The following is a 14,888-nucleotide window of genomic DNA, read 5'->3' as shown; positions in this document are numbered from 1 at the left end:
GGCCCAAAATGGTCCCTGACGTCTCTGCCTTCGTCACCGCATGCAATGTGTGTGCTCAAAACAAGACTCCACGACAAGCTTCTGGCCTCCTGCAGCCACTACCGGTTCCTCATCGTCCCTGGTCTCATATACAGTTGAAGTCGGAAGTTTACATACACCTTAGCAAAATACATTTAAACTCAGTTTTTCACAATTCCTTACATTTAATCCTAGTAAAAACTCCCTGTCTTAGGTCAGTTAGGATCACCACTTTATTTTAAGAATGTGAAATGTCAGAATAATAGTAGAGAGAATGATTTATTTCAGCTTTTATTTCTTTCATCACATTCCCAGTGGGTCAGAAGTTTACATACACTCAATTTCTATTTGGTAGCATTGCCTTTAAATTGCTTAACTTGGGTCAAACGTTTTGGGTAGCCTTCCACAAGCTTCTGACAATAAGTTGGGTGAATTTTGGCCCATTCCTCCTGACAGAGCTGGTGTAACTGAATCAGGTTTGTAGGCCTCCTTGCTCGCACACGCTTTTTTTCAGTTCTGCCCACAAATTTTCTATGGGATTGAGGTCAAGGCTTTGTGATGGCCACTCCAATACCTTGACTTTGTTGTCCTTAAGCCATTTTGCCACAACTTTGGAAGTATGCTTGGGGTCATTGTCCATTTGGAAGACCCATTTGCGACCAAGCTTGAACTTCCTGACTGATGTCTTGAGATGTTGCTTCAATATATCCACATAATTGTCCTGCCTCATGATGCCATCTATTTTGTGAAGTGCACCAGTCCCTCCTGCAGCAAAGCACCCCCACAACATGATGCTGCCACCCCCGTGCTTCATGGTTGGGATGGTGTTCTTCGGCATGCAAGCCTCCCCCTTTTTCCTCCAAACATAATGATAGTCATTATGGCCAAACAGTTCTATTTTTGTTTCAGCAGACCAGAGGACATTTCTCAAAAAGTATGATCTTTGTCCCCGTGTGCAGTTGCAAACTGTAGTCTGGCTTTTTTTTATGGCAGTTTTGGAGCAGTGGCTTCTTCCTTGCTGAGCGACCTTTCAGGTTATGTCGATATAGGACTCATTTTACTGAGAATATAGATACTTTTGTACCTCTTTCAAACAGCATCTTCAAAAGGTCCTTTGCTGGTCTGGGATTGATTTGCACTATTTGCATCAAAGTACGTCACACTCTGATCAGTTTCACCTGTCCTCGTTATTGTCTCCACCCCCTCCAGGTGTCGCTTGTTTTCCCCAGTGTATTTATCCTTGTTTCCTGTCTCTCTGTGACAGTTTGTCTTGTATGTTTCCAAGTCAACCAGCGTTTTTCCCATTCTCCTGCTTTTTGCATTCTCCTTTTTCTAGTCCTCCTGGTTTTGACCCTTGCCTGTTTCTGGACTTTGTACCCACCTGCCTGTCTGCCACCCTGTACCTCCCGGACTCTGATCTGGTTTTGACCTTTTTGCCTGTCCACGACCATTCTCTTGCCTACCCCTTTGGATAGATAAACATTGTAAGACTCCAACCATCTGCCTCCTGTGTCTGCACTTGGGTCTCACCTTGTGCTTTGATACTATAACTAATAGGCTGTGTGAATGACACATGACATGAATGACCCTGCTTGTTTGCCTCTTGAAAACATTTAATGTAAAAAAAGATATATCTTAAAGGGAACAGTCTGAATTTAGGGGAGTCTAGGGTCTAGACTAGCTTTCCCCTAGGTAGGCTACTTTTCTCATTATAACACGCAGTAAACCAAGACCAAAATAGCAGCAGTTTACAAGTTTAAGCCTAAGCATCGTTTTGAGACTGTCGTTTGACTAAGCCTGAAGGCTTTGACTGTGTAGTTTATAGGCAGATAAATGTAATAGGGCTGCAGCTGACTATGGCACAGCCAGTACAGCACACAGTAGCTCAGTCATAACAACATTGACCATAAGGAATCACTAAGGGATCTATTAAAGAAATAAACAGCAAACGTTCACAGATGATTAGACTAAATACAACAAAGCCTTAACAAAGCCTAAGCTACACGTATAGCTCTAAAAATGAACAAATGGCAGGCTGATCGTGTGAAGAATACTGTAGCCGTACGCAACAGTAGCATGTGGCGGGTTTCAAATACAGCCAATGTATTCACTAAGGACATATCAACATAGTTGAGCACAGTAATTACACATTAATAAAATGTCACACATTACGTGTGACCTATACGTGTTAAAATGGCAACAGAAAATATATAATTACATCGTTACGTATGACATAGTAGATCATCAATACAAGAATTAGCCTAACAGCTTAAGCAGTTAATAAGCACTTAGACAATATAGGTATGCAATGGGAATATGTCAGCTTGGCAGAGCTAACCTATTTTAGTTGGCAGGAAGTTGTTTTTCTCTGTCACCAAATTTACAGGTGGAGGCAGCAGACAGAAACAACACCCTGTTGAACTTCAAACAGAGACACACAAATTAGCAAAGGCACCAGAGCTCTTTTATCCACAACGGGAACAGGTCCAGTGTGAATACTTCCACCCTGTCTCCAAAAATGACATGACAGATGTTTTCGGTTGACTCAGCTTTACCATCACATAAGTATAACTGCAGCATTCTCTAACTGTAAAATAAGTGGCACTGAAGATGTCGACTCGAGCTGACCATACATTTTTTTTTTAAACATAGGTAAATAAAAAAGAACCACGAGCTGAGGGTACTGTGGCTGTCACGAGACAAACACCGCTGTGAACTACCGTATTGCTAGCCAACTGGTCGTCATAACGACTCTCTCACAGCCTCACAAAATATGTGTGAAACGTGTATGACGAAATGGTAAAAACGGTTAACATTATCATTGTTGGTTCAAAACATGTTATTTTCGACAAAAAACGCAAAATAATATAAATGTTTTCCCTCACCTCACCTGCTCTTTTTAACTCTGCCGCTAGCGCGCTCGCTGCTGCTGATGAGATGATGTGACGATGACGCTCGTGTGTGGATATATGCAGCGTTCAAATGCTAGTCGGAACTAGGAAACTCGGAAATGTCTGACTTGCTGATTCGTAGAACGCGGCACGTGTATAAATGAGCAAATCAGAATCGTTAGCGTTTCCTAGTTCTGACTAGCACTTAAACACGGCAATAGAACTGCGCCTGCATGTAGAGCGCACGAGTTTGGTGCAGTATCTGCATCAATGATGGGGTAGTGGTTTTTAAATAGTGTGTTCGTTGTAGAAAATATACTGAACAAAAATATAAACGCAACATGTTAAGCGTTGGTCATGTTTCATGAGCTGAAATAAAAAAATCCCAGAAATGTTCCAGACTCACATGTGTTTACATCCCTTATAGTCAGAGTTTCTCCATTGTCAAGATAATCCATCCACTTGACAGGTGTGGCATATCAAGAAGATGATTAAACAGCATGATCATTAAAAATGTGCGCCTTGTGCTGGGGACAATAAAAGGCCACTCTAAAATGTGAAGTTTTGTCACACAACACAATACCACAGATGTCTCAAGTTTTGAGGGAGTGTGCAATTGGCATGCTGACTGCAGGAAAGTCCACTAGACCTGTTGCCAGAGTATTTAATGTTTATTTATCTACCATAAGCCACCTCCAACGTCGCTTTTAGAGAATTTGGCAGTACGTCCAACCGGCCTCACACCCGCAGACATTACATTTACATTTTAGTCATTTAGCAGACGCTCTTATCCAGAGCGACTTACAGTAGTGAATGCATACATTTCATACATTTTTTCCCGTACTGGTCCCCCGTGGGAATCGAACCCACAACCCAGGTGTTGCAAACACCATGCTCTACCAACTGAGCCACACGGGACCACGTGTATGGCGTTGTGTGGGCGAGCGGTTAGCTTACATCAACGTTGTGAACAGAGTGCCCCATGGTGGCGGTGGGGTTATGGTATTGGCAGGCATAAGTTATGGACAACGAACTCAATTACATTTTATCGATGGCAATTTGAATCCACAGAGATACCGTGACAAGATCCTGAGGCCCATTGTCGTGCCATTCATCCGCCACTATCACCTCATGTTTCAACATGATAATACACGGCCCCAAGTCGCAATGATCTGTACACAATTCCTGGAAGCTGAAAATGTCCCAGGTCTTCCATGGTCAGCATACTAACCTGACATGTCACCCATTGAGCAAGTTTGGGATGCTCTGGCTCTACATGTACAAACAGCGTGTTCCAGTTCCCGTCAATATCCAGCAACTTCGCACAGCCTTTGAAGAGAAGTGAGACAACATTCCACAGGCCACAATCAACAGCATGATCAACTCTATGCATGAGGCAAATGGTGGTCACACTAGATACTGACTGGTTTTCTGATCCAAGCCCCTACTTTTTTTTAAGGTATCTGTGACCAACAGATGCATATCTGTTTTACCAGTTGTGAAATCCATAGATTAGAGCCTAATAAATGTATTTCAATTGACTTATTTCCTTATGACCTGTAACTGTAAAATCTTTGAAATTGTTGCGTTTATATTTTTGTTAAGTGTATGATAAACATTTGATTCAATTGACACTCCTCATCTATTTCCTGCAGAGTTTAAATAAAAATTGGGGAGGTTAGAGTGTTGGCCCAGTAACCGGAAGGTTGTTAGATCAAATCCCTGAGCTGACAAGGTAAAAATGTTGTCCTGAGCAAAGCAGTTAACCTACTGTTCCTAGGCTGTCATTGTAAATAAGAATTTGTTCTTAACTGACTTGCCTTGTTAAATAAAGGTTAAAAAACTAAATTCAAGTGTCAATGTATATATAGTGAGAAGTGCTGTGGAAATATTGATCTAAGATGATATGGCTGATGCAGTGATTTCATGTTTAGGACTGGAATCTGGACATATTCAATATAGCATATATTAAAACAGTGAATATAAATGTGGATTGATTGGGAGAGGATATGCTCAAGGTCAATTACATCTCCAGCAATTTTTTTTGTCGAATCTGCTAATACAGATAAGAAGACTCTGGTGCACTTCACTTGCATGCTAAAGCAAGTAGAAAAGGTTCATTCCTATAAATTGACAAACATTTTCTAAAATAATGAAACAGAATTTCTATGTTATTCCTGAACGTAATAGTTTTTTCACAAGGAAGTAATATAGTTAACCTCAAACTGCCATGCATTTGGCGAATCTACCGTTTTTAAATAACGTCTTTCTTGAATCGACCAGCCGTTCACGCACATCATGGCGACGACCGTGAATAGTGGAAATGTTCCTGTGTCGGACACACAATCCTCAACCTCGGCTGATCCGCGCTATGAAGGTTCAACATTTCAGTACAGCATGCTCCTGGAGCACCTCATCGGGGAGAAGAGGCCGATTAAAGATCTGAATCCGACCGTTATGGGAGGTCTTCCCAATCCCATGAAAACCGACGACCAGAAGATGATCGAACGGGGAATGGAGAGCTGTGCCTTCAAGGCGGTGTTGGCATGTGTTGGAGGTTAGCTAGTCTTTCACTATTGTCGACGATATTACAATTGCAACTTGCTTGGTGCATTTCTTTTTCGGGGGTGTAGCTGCCTGACATAACGATCCCATGGTGACCGTTGATTGCAGCTAGCGACAGCGGTTTCTCTCCATGCAAGAGGCCAACCACTTATAATGCACACAGTTGTTCCAAATTATTTATCTTTATTGTGTTGGTATCTTACTGATCATATGAGCCACTTAATCTCCCTTGACGTCTCTCTGTGTTGTTGTTAATTTTCACTATAACAGTACTATGCCCATATTTGCTGTCGCTAACACAATCTTGTGACACTGTGTTTTCTCCACAGGGTTTGTTCTTGGGGGAGCGTTTGGGGTGTTCACGGCTGGCATAGATACCAATGTGGGATTTGACCCCAAAGACCCCATGAGAACACCTACTGCCAGAGAAGTCCTTAAAGACATGGGCCAGAGGGGAATGTCCTACGCCAAAAACTTTGCAGTCATTGGAGCAATGTTCTCCTGCACAGAGTGCATCATTGAATCGGTAGGTTGTCTTCTGACGTTTTCTTTCCTTGCTTGAAAACATCAGAAAATAATATTGTAATGAAACTGGCAGGGAGCAGGTCTCGAACCCTCGACCTTCTAGCCCGAAGTCCAGCGCGCTATCGACTGTGCCGCAAAAGCATGCTCGTGCGGCAGAGTCGATATTCATGCTTATAAACCCAGGGTTATTACACTACTCCCTCCTTTCAAGGAGCGCGACTCAACGTCTTATGGGAACGCGCTTACCGGCCAAGCACACGCACTGTCGTGGATGCAAGGTCCGATCACTTCTGACACCAATGTAATACGTGGAAACAAGGTCCAATCACTTCTGACACCAATGTAATGAAACAGCAGGGAGCAGGTCTCGACCCCGAAGTCCAGCGTACTATCAACTGTGCTGCAAAAGCATGCTCCAGCGGCAGAGTCGATATCCACGCTTATAAACCCAGGGTCATTACACTATGCTAACTAAGAGAGTAGCAAAGTGAAAGTAGTCTGATTAGTGGAACTAAAGATACATATTGAAACTTAGCACTAGGTCCATCCTTATTCTGGCGAATGTGTCAATTCATCCCAAGCATGAGACAGCCTGTAATGTTTGGACAACTTTATTACCTTTGTGGTTACATAATATTATGTTCCACAAATCACAACGTTAATCTTCTAGGCTAATGGCTGATGAAATGCATACCGTGATTATGTAATCATTGTTTGAGAAATACCAAAGAGAATTTAAACTCTGAAACTACTGTGCTGTGTATCAGTCTCATACTGCCCCCTTGTGGTCTATTGTATGTTACAGCACAGGGGAAAGTCAGACTGGAAGAATGCTGTCTACAGTGGTTGTGTTACTGGGGGAGCAATAGGATTTCGTGGTGAGTTATCTACTTAATGTAAGTTCAAATGTCCCATGCATTAATATCACTGACTAATTGTTGAACGATAATTGGTTTGAAGCTGTGATTGTGTCCTTTCTTATAGCTGGGGCGAAGGCTGGAGTGCTGGGATGTGGAGGTTTCGCTGCCTTCTCTGCTGCCATTGAGTACTATCTCCGATGAAAACCAGGGGGCCTTTGTTACCTCTGTGGAATAGGGTTGAGGTGACTGTCCCTCTGGGCCAGTAACAGACTTTATACCTCATGGAAAGAAATACATCCCAGAGAACACTGCTCTGCAGATGGTGCATCTGATCATGAGGATTATTACAGTTGGACAATTCCATCCTGGTCTTCATCAATCAATCACATTTATTTATAAAGCCCTTCTTACATCAGCTGATGTCAAAGTGCTGTACAGAAACCCAGCCTAAAACAGCAAGCAATGCAGGTGTAGAAGCACGGTGGCTAGGAAAAACTCCCTAGAAAGGCAGGAACCTAGAGGAATCAGGCTATGAGGGGTGGCCAGTCCTCTTCTGGCTGTGCCAGGTGGAGATTATAACAGAACATGGCCAAGATGTTCATAGATGACCAGCAGGGTCAAATAATAATAATCACATTGGTTGTAGAGGGTGCAACAGGTCAGCACCTCAGGAGTAAATGACCTTTTGTTGACTGTATCCTGTGCACAGTGATGTCATACTGGGTATGCTGGCTTTTCCTTTATCGAGATGAAACTGGGTTTTAGATGAGCGCTGTCTATTCTCTCCTTTAGTTGTGGGTAAAATACAGCCTGGTGATGTAAAGTCAATCAAAAGTTTGAGTCCAGGTCAATGGGTGTGTGTTAAGGCTAAAGCCACAAACTGTAGATGAGTCAGACACTAAATGTGCCATTGTTTAGAAAAGGTTTTCTTTGTCAAAATAAACATCTGCATCCTCCAACAGCCATATTACACTCAAACTGAAATCGTGTGTACATTATACAATCAGTGAGTCATTTATTTGTATATATTTACTGTACACATGAATTGTGGAAAATTTGTTTCACGTCTTTGACCCATGCAAACATGACCAAACAAATCTACAATGCAGGTGATGGCTGCAGAAACCTATACTCCAAACTTTGACATTTGTAAAGTTCATGAGTCAGACAATTTCTAAGCTCCAGAACGCAACACTTTGAAAGGCGATGACTTGACAAAAGTTAGCCGCTCTAATGCAACGAATTGTTTTGATCGTCTCGGACTCAAACAGCCTTACTGTAAAAGCAACATTTACAGAATCCATCCAATTTATACTTAACTGAAACAAGTCACGGGTGTAAATAGTTTATTTAAAGTCATTGAGCAATGCATTACATGACTGGAGGTGCCCACCCAGATGAGATCTACAGATGTTTAAAATTCATTAATGGTGAATAATACGAACTCAGTTGTGGGTTCGATGTGTCATTTAATTGCAGGACTGGTTATCAATAAAAACACAAACCACTGCTAATTGCTCCTGTAGGTTTGTATTCATTTTTCAATTCTAATGATTTGTTTGGTAACTGCATGCTTAATAGATTCGGAATACTTAAGATTGCAGTGCAAAAAATTGAGTTTGGACTGTACTGAAAATTATAATACATGAATGTCACTTCCCAACTATCACAATGTGTAGTATTCTGCACCAAACCAAACAAAAACATAAGTACCAAAAAATTAATTACTTGCAATAAAAGTTAAAGACAACTTCATTTTGGTACACTTATTTTACAAAAAAAAAAGTTTACATCAACATTTATCCTTGTTAATACAGTATACTCATTGTTCTCAAAGGAAGTAAAATACATGTTTTCTTTTAAATCATATTTAAAATATCAAATAGGACTCATCTAACAGTGCTTATTTTAAGATATGTCTCAGACTTGATAGCAGAAAGGTTGGATTTATACAGCATTGATGGAGATTGCTGGTGCAACAAACTAGCAGTGACAACCTACCTTTGTCACCCAGCCTGATATGATTGACAAGCTGAACATGCAATGAGGGCATTACACTACACACATCATCCCGTAGATTATAACTGGTGTCATTGGACACTCGGAACAGGCTTGCAATGTAATGACAAAAAAAAAGCTAATGTTCAAAAATGTGTTACATTTTTCCATAACCCTCATCTCACAGATTGATATGTCTCTTTAAAGAGTGGTTCAGAATAAACTCAGATTTTACACTGTGTTGCTGTGATCGTTTCAGTACAGCTCAGCCAACCTTGGCTGTGAATAAGCTAAAAAAAAAACACTACTTGAAAAAACTTCAAACAGACTCCCTGGCGCAATTCTCTAATTGTACTGGACTGTACAGGCACACGTAATATATTTATTTATAAATAATAGGGGTAAATTTGGCCAACACTCAGACAGAGGGAGGGCTGTGCTCTCTTGTCTTTGCACACGGAGAGAAAATCTGACAGTGACCATTCACTGGCATGACTTTACTGGCGGCTTGCAAGCTCAGTCCTCAGCTCCTTGCTTTAACACGCACGCTCCCACGCGGTTCTACAAACACACAGAGCCCTCCTCCGCCACATGCACAAAGCCAGAGAGAAACAAAGGACCTATTGAACAAATAATATTTATAAAATGTGTAAATGCAATTTTTCTTGGAATGCCTCTGGAGAAAAAAAGAGAGAAATGGAGTCAGTAACAAACCAGACCCTGACCTTTAACCCCTCACTGATAGAGGTCCCAGAATGGTGGCTGTCTGTGGGGTTACTGTGGGCCAGAGGTCTGCTGCTCCCTCCACACCTGCACTTCACCAGATGGATGCACTGCACACTAACATGACACTAGAAGACGTGACTATGGGATCCAGGGGGAGCACCATGTCTCCTCTTCCCCCACGTCTGACTCCATCTCTCAGCGGGGGCTGTCCAGTTTTAAAAGGGAGCTGGGTGGTATGGGGGTGGGGGGATTTGCTGTTGAGTCTTTCTCTCTGGACCCCCAAGGGATTAAACGTCAGTGGAAAAGTAGAGTGTGTTCCGTTTCAGCTCAGCGAAGGAGATGGGAGGATGCTGCAGGTAGTACAGCAACACCTGGACCTGAGATGGGGAGAGAGAAATAAGGAGCTTGAGCCTAAAATCAACTGTGTTTCGTTCAAATACTAGTTCTAACCAAAAAAGGACTAGGATATGGCGCATGTGTGACTACACATTCTGTACATGACTCAGTATGTGACGAAGCATCTCCATGATATCAGAGTATCTGCATACTCATCTGTCTACTAAACATATGGAGATTTAATAAGTCACTGCACAACAGCTGTCGCTGTCTTTACAGTTAATGATGAAATATAGCATTCTATTGTTAGCATTGGGGCCTTTATTGTGATTTACAGTAGTCACTGTTTATATACGCCCTAGAATAAGTCATTTGTGAATAGGAAGCGGTTTCTCTCTCTCTCTCAGCACCGGGCAGAGCTCCAAGTGGGGCTTCCTAAATATAAATACAGCTGGGATGCCAGACCTGGCTGACACGGGTAAAACACACACAACCCACTAAGCTACATTGGGGTACACACACACACACAGATGTATGTAGATTCACACACACACACACTTTCTCCTGCTTAACTTCTCACAAGCAAACGCACATGCACACACACACAGATGTACGCACCCAAGTCACACTGACCTGCGCCATGACGTCGTGTGACCAGATGTCAGAGGCCAGTGTGATGTGTCCCTTGGTGACCTCTGACTCAGAGGGCCTGAGCAGGGTGGGGCCAAACACTGTGCCCAGGTTGTGGAGGGACATCTTGTTAATGGGCTCCTTGTCAGCAACTCTGGAACACAAAACAGACAGATCGGCCAGTCAGACTACAGCGATCACAGGGACAGATCAGTATTAGCTATTTTTCTAGTCATGCAACATGTTTGCTGGTCTTGTCATGTTACTATGATGACTCATTTTCCCGAAGCAATGACCATCAGTGGAGCACAATGTGTTTCTTCTACAAGGACCATTGAATTTCTGAACTAAGTTACCATCTGCTATAAATGTTCTTCATGGGAACTGCAGAGCCATTCATGTCACACTTGTAATTCACCAGAGCGTCCAGCGGGTATCCTCAGCGTGTTTATGAGAGCATTCTGTGTACATTCTGCTGACTGACTGCAGAGTGCACTGTCTGCACTGATGGATGTTAAAGAGCTGTACTGGGATCAGGCCACCATAATGGCTACATGGAGCAGTAGGGTTGTATTCTGACCCAGCGCTAGCCCTGTAGACTGATCTCAGGCCTGCACATAGGTAGAAATCTGATTAATATCTATGCACCTTCCTGCTTGCCTGCCAAACTCTGACGTCCATTTATATTGCAGCAGCTTCACACACACTATAAAACCCCTCTACTGGGGATACATACAGCTCTAAGCTTTCTTTTCTCATTTTTCAATCTCAATGCAAGGATTAACTGAACACCAACTTCTGGGAGGAGGCGTGAGTGAAGTAATGTGTGACTGAAATTGGCAAGCAGCACTATGCATTAAACTTGGTCTTAGTTCCCTCTAGTTCCTGTTATATAGCTAGAGGAAAATGATATACTCTCTGACTTAACACATTTTTCAGTCTCATTTGTCATTGTAAAATGTGATGAATTAGTGCCTCTAGGGCATATCAGACGGCTGATTGAGGATCCTTTTAATGTAGAATGCGTTTGTTTTCTATGACTGTTTTGTATCTCTGCTTTGCTTTTCATATTGTAGTGACGTGTATATTTGTGAAATTACACAGCCCAGCTGTAAAAGAGACCTTGGTCTCAACGTGACTGCCTGTTCAAATAAAAGTGAAATAAAACCATTGTCTGCCCTGCAGTAGGAAACCATAACAAACACGTAAACCTGATCTTTTAAAAGTCTGGTGGTGAAAACTATTCCTTTACTCAGAGTATGAATAAGTCCCCACACAGGCCATTACTACTGTAGCTGATGACAGATGTGGGCGATCGGAGGAGACCCATAAGTGTTTCCTAAGTGTTCCTGCCAATGCTAGTGGTTACCAGTCTGTGGCAGTTTTAACAGGCACCACCATGATGTCATCACATGTGGTTACACACTGCCTTTCCAGACTGGCACATGGTTGGCCAACTGAGACCATCACAGCTATTTTCAAAGACAAAATAGTAGTAGAGAAGTCATTTTAGCAGTAGGGAAGTCATTTTTCATTGACATAAATGCGTCCTTCGAACTGGACCATAACTCCTCAGTCCAGCTCCTTAACCTCACCACTAACGGGCTGGCTTAAAAGGGCCAGTGCATACTTGTTGTCTCTCCAGGGCCCGGCATTCGTATGCTCTGTTAACCACACAATGTCTGGCCTGAACACTGATGATTTTTCCCTCTGTCCTCTGTCTTATTGGGGCAGTCAGTCAGTGGCTAATGAGCGTTGTGCGGTCACAGTAGCAGGAGCACACCTCATGACCGCAGGCAGAGTGCAGCTGAACGTGACGCTCTCCAGAACACAGTTTTATAGCAGGCTTAAAGAACCACTCGCACATGTACCGTACTCTGGCCAGAACTCCTCCAATGTCCTATCTGAACGTATTAGGCTGCCAGGTAATATGGCTCAACTGTCAACAGTAATAGTTACTAGACTTTATGGTAGATTATGTGTGTGTATACCTCTTGAGATGCTCCAGCAGGCTGAGGAAGGTAATGAGGTTAGGGTCAGGCAGAGAGCGCAGCAGGTGCATCATGCAGTTCTCCTTGGCTGCAGGGTCTGACAGAGCTGTAGAGAAGAGGAGGAGGAAGAGAGGGGAAAGAGAAGAATAGAAGAGAATTTAAGAATTACCCCTCTACGAGGGAATGTGAACCATCATTTCAATGTTGTGGTCTCAATAAAAAACAAGGAATAACCCCCCTATAACTGACTATTGAGATGCATCCTAATTGTATTGGTATGGTCTGGGTCAGAGGTCGTACCGATGCCCTCCATGAAGGCTGGGTACAGGCGGTCAGTGAGCAGGGGCTCTGGCAGCTCACGGAAGTACAGCTTCAGAGTCCCTGCAATGGCGTTGATGTCCATATCACTCAACATCACCAGAATGTCTTTGCTATCTGTGGAGGGGAGAGAGGGAGGGGGAGGGAAAACAAACACACACACACACACACACACACACACACATACACATACACATGAGCTCAAGGGAAGAGCATCAGCCTCAACCAAACAACTAGTTCATTTCCAGACTGATCATTCTGGCTCCAGAGATGACATAACATGCAACAACACTGTTTAAAAACCAAACCACCAGTGATCTCAGCTCAGTGAGCCATGAACACAGCAGAGAGACGCCGAGGGGGTTATCTTTGGTTTGGTCTAGGGGCCGTGACAGAGACATGGGTTGCATCCCAAATGGCACCCATTGCCATATACAGTGCACAACTTTAACCATAGGGGGACCATCAGCCTGGCTGTAAAGAGCCATAGGGCTCTGGTCAAAAGCAATGAAATATAGAAGTAATAGGGTGCCATTTGGGATGCACCCTGGGACTCCCAGAGAGGACAACACACAGCTGACAGCTGCAGCTCCCCAGACCTGTGCTCTTCCTGCCCTTTCCCACAACTCGCTCTGTTAATATCCAGGCTGAAGACCCTCTGCCATGGGCCTGCTAACCTGACCCCGGCACACCATACAACATGGAGGATGGGAGGAGAGGAACGACAGGACAGCTCAGGAGGAGACTTGTGTTGATAATGTAGGGTCTGGAGTTATTTCTCATAACGTAATCTGACCAGGAAAAAGTAATGGCCCTAGTTATAGCTTATATACACTGAGTATAGCAAACCATAGGAACACCTTCCTCATATTGAGTTGCGCACCCCCCCCCTTGCCCTCAGAACAGCCTTAATTCGTTGGGACATGGACTCTACAATTACATGTTTTGTCTTGCCCTTTCCCCCTCTGAATGGGACACATACACAATCCATGTCTCAATTGTATCAAGGCTAAAAAATCCTTCTTTAACCTGTCTCCTCCCCTTCATCTACACTGATTGAAGTGGATTTAACAGGTGACATCAATAAGGTGTAATAGCTTTCACCTCAATTCACCTGGATTCACCTAGTCCGTCTATGTCATGGAAAGAGCAGGTGTCCTTGTTTTCTATACTCAGTTTATAGGCCCAGAGTTATGCCTGGTCAGGTCCCATGGCCAGGACAAACTCCTGGTTCTATTGATGAAGACAGGTGTATTTTACAGTGTTGGTAGTACGAGTGTTTCTTACTGGTGTCGAATGCTGCTTTGAGGGCCTGGATGTCAGTGGCCACCCCTGAGATCCTGTAGATTCCCACTTCGTCGATCCCCCTCTTCTCCACCTCCTCAATGCACTGGCGGACTATGTAAGGCACCTTGGAGCGCTCGCGCCTGTTGGGGGACAAACCCAACACTCATCAGAATTAATATTACAGCATGGCCCCTTTCAAATAACGTTAATGCTAATCGTAGCAATCAAACAAACTGTACAGAAAGATTATAGAGAGGGTCCTGTTACTACTACTACAACTACTACTACCTTGACTTTTCCCACGTTTTGTTGTTTTACAAGGTAGGATTAAAATTGATTAAATTCTAACATTTGTAAAACATGAAAAATAAAACACGAATTTATCTCAATTACATAAGTATTCAACCCCGAGTCAACATGTTAGAATCACCTTTGGCAGCGATTCAAGCTCTGTCAAGTTGATTGTTGATCATTGCTAGACAGCCATTTTCAAGTCTTGCCATAGATTTTCAAGCCAAATTATGTAAAAACTAACCACACCACTCAAGAACATTCATTCATCTAGTCTTCGTAAGCAGCTCCAGTGTATATTTGGCCTTATGTTTTAGGTTATTGTCCTGCTCTACTGCGTTTATTCTTATCCTAAAAAACTCCCTAGTCATTGCCGATGACAAGCATATCCATAACATGATGCAGCCACCACCATGCTTGAAAATATGAAAAGTGGTATTCAGTGATGTGTT

The 14,888-nt window shown here is 43.0% G+C and overlaps 3 protein-coding genes across 11 annotated transcripts in view; 1 reads left to right on the top strand and 2 right to left on the bottom strand.

Moving 5' to 3' along the window:
- Positions 1-3,002, bottom strand: part of LOC106603510 (cytospin-B) — a 192,337-nt gene extending 189,335 nt beyond the window's left edge. Inside the window, exon 1 of one of the 2 annotated variants that reach the window (XM_014197290.2) lies at positions 2,909-3,002. The gene's annotated coding sequence lies outside the window, so the exon portion shown is untranslated. Of the gene's footprint in view, positions 1-2,903 lie in introns of both variants that reach the window. The other variant, XM_014197289.2, reaches the window with a different exon arrangement.
- Positions 3,003-5,159: 2,157 nt separating this feature from the next.
- Positions 5,160-8,373, top strand: LOC106603512 (mitochondrial import inner membrane translocase subunit Tim22). 2 transcript variants are annotated; one of them, XM_014197295.2, is made up of 4 exons: positions 5,160-5,466; positions 5,804-6,000; positions 6,805-6,877; positions 6,984-8,373. In XM_014197295.2, exons 1-4 carry the CDS (start codon positions 5,208-5,210, stop codon positions 7,058-7,060), a joined length of 606 nt encoding a protein of 201 aa, XP_014052770.1. In that variant the 5' UTR covers positions 5,160-5,207; the 3' UTR covers positions 7,061-8,373. The 2 variants fall into 2 exon arrangements, with proteins under 2 accessions (XP_014052770.1, XP_014052771.1); XM_014197296.2 differs by having other exon boundaries at positions 6,805-6,895.
- The window catches only part of LOC106603511 (active breakpoint cluster region-related protein), a 233,406-nt gene continuing 226,706 nt past the window's right edge, over positions 8,189-14,888 (bottom strand). For 4 of the 7 annotated variants that reach the window (XM_045717125.1, XM_045717127.1, XM_045717129.1 and 1 more), the window contains 5 exons: positions 14,146-14,285; positions 12,841-12,975; positions 12,541-12,646; positions 10,553-10,703; positions 8,189-9,960 (listed from right to left, as the gene is read on the bottom strand). In XM_045717125.1, the coding sequence (XP_045573081.1) occupies positions 9,871-9,960; positions 10,553-10,703; positions 12,541-12,646; positions 12,841-12,975; positions 14,146-14,285 (622 nt within the window). In that variant the 3' untranslated portion in view covers positions 8,189-9,870. Of the gene's footprint in view, positions 9,961-10,537; positions 10,704-12,540; positions 12,647-12,840; positions 12,976-14,145; positions 14,286-14,888 lie in introns of all 7 variants that reach the window. The other 3 variants (XM_045717124.1, XM_045717126.1, XM_045717128.1) reach the window with 1 other exon arrangement.

The sequence above is a fragment of the Salmo salar genome, chromosome ssa04 (assembly GCF_905237065.1).
Source record: "Salmo salar chromosome ssa04, Ssal_v3.1, whole genome shotgun sequence".
NCBI lineage: Eukaryota > Metazoa > Chordata > Actinopteri > Salmoniformes > Salmonidae > Salmo > Salmo salar.
Note: the sequence above shows the minus strand (reverse complement) of the source record. Positions and strands in the feature narration are given on the sequence as shown.

Excerpts from the sequence above, each read along its gene's own strand:
- LOC106603512 (XM_014197295.2), top strand. The coding sequence starts at position 5,208 with ATGGCGACGACCGTGAATAGTGGAAATGTTCCTGTGTCGGACACACAA. Across the intron at positions 5,467-5,803 it reads GGTGTTGGCATGTGTTGGAG|GGTTTGTTCTTGGGGGAGCG; the intron begins GTTAGCTAGTCT and ends TTTTCTCCACAG. Across the intron at positions 6,001-6,804 it reads CAGAGTGCATCATTGAATCG|CACAGGGGAAAGTCAGACTG; the intron begins GTAGGTTGTCTT and ends TGTATGTTACAG.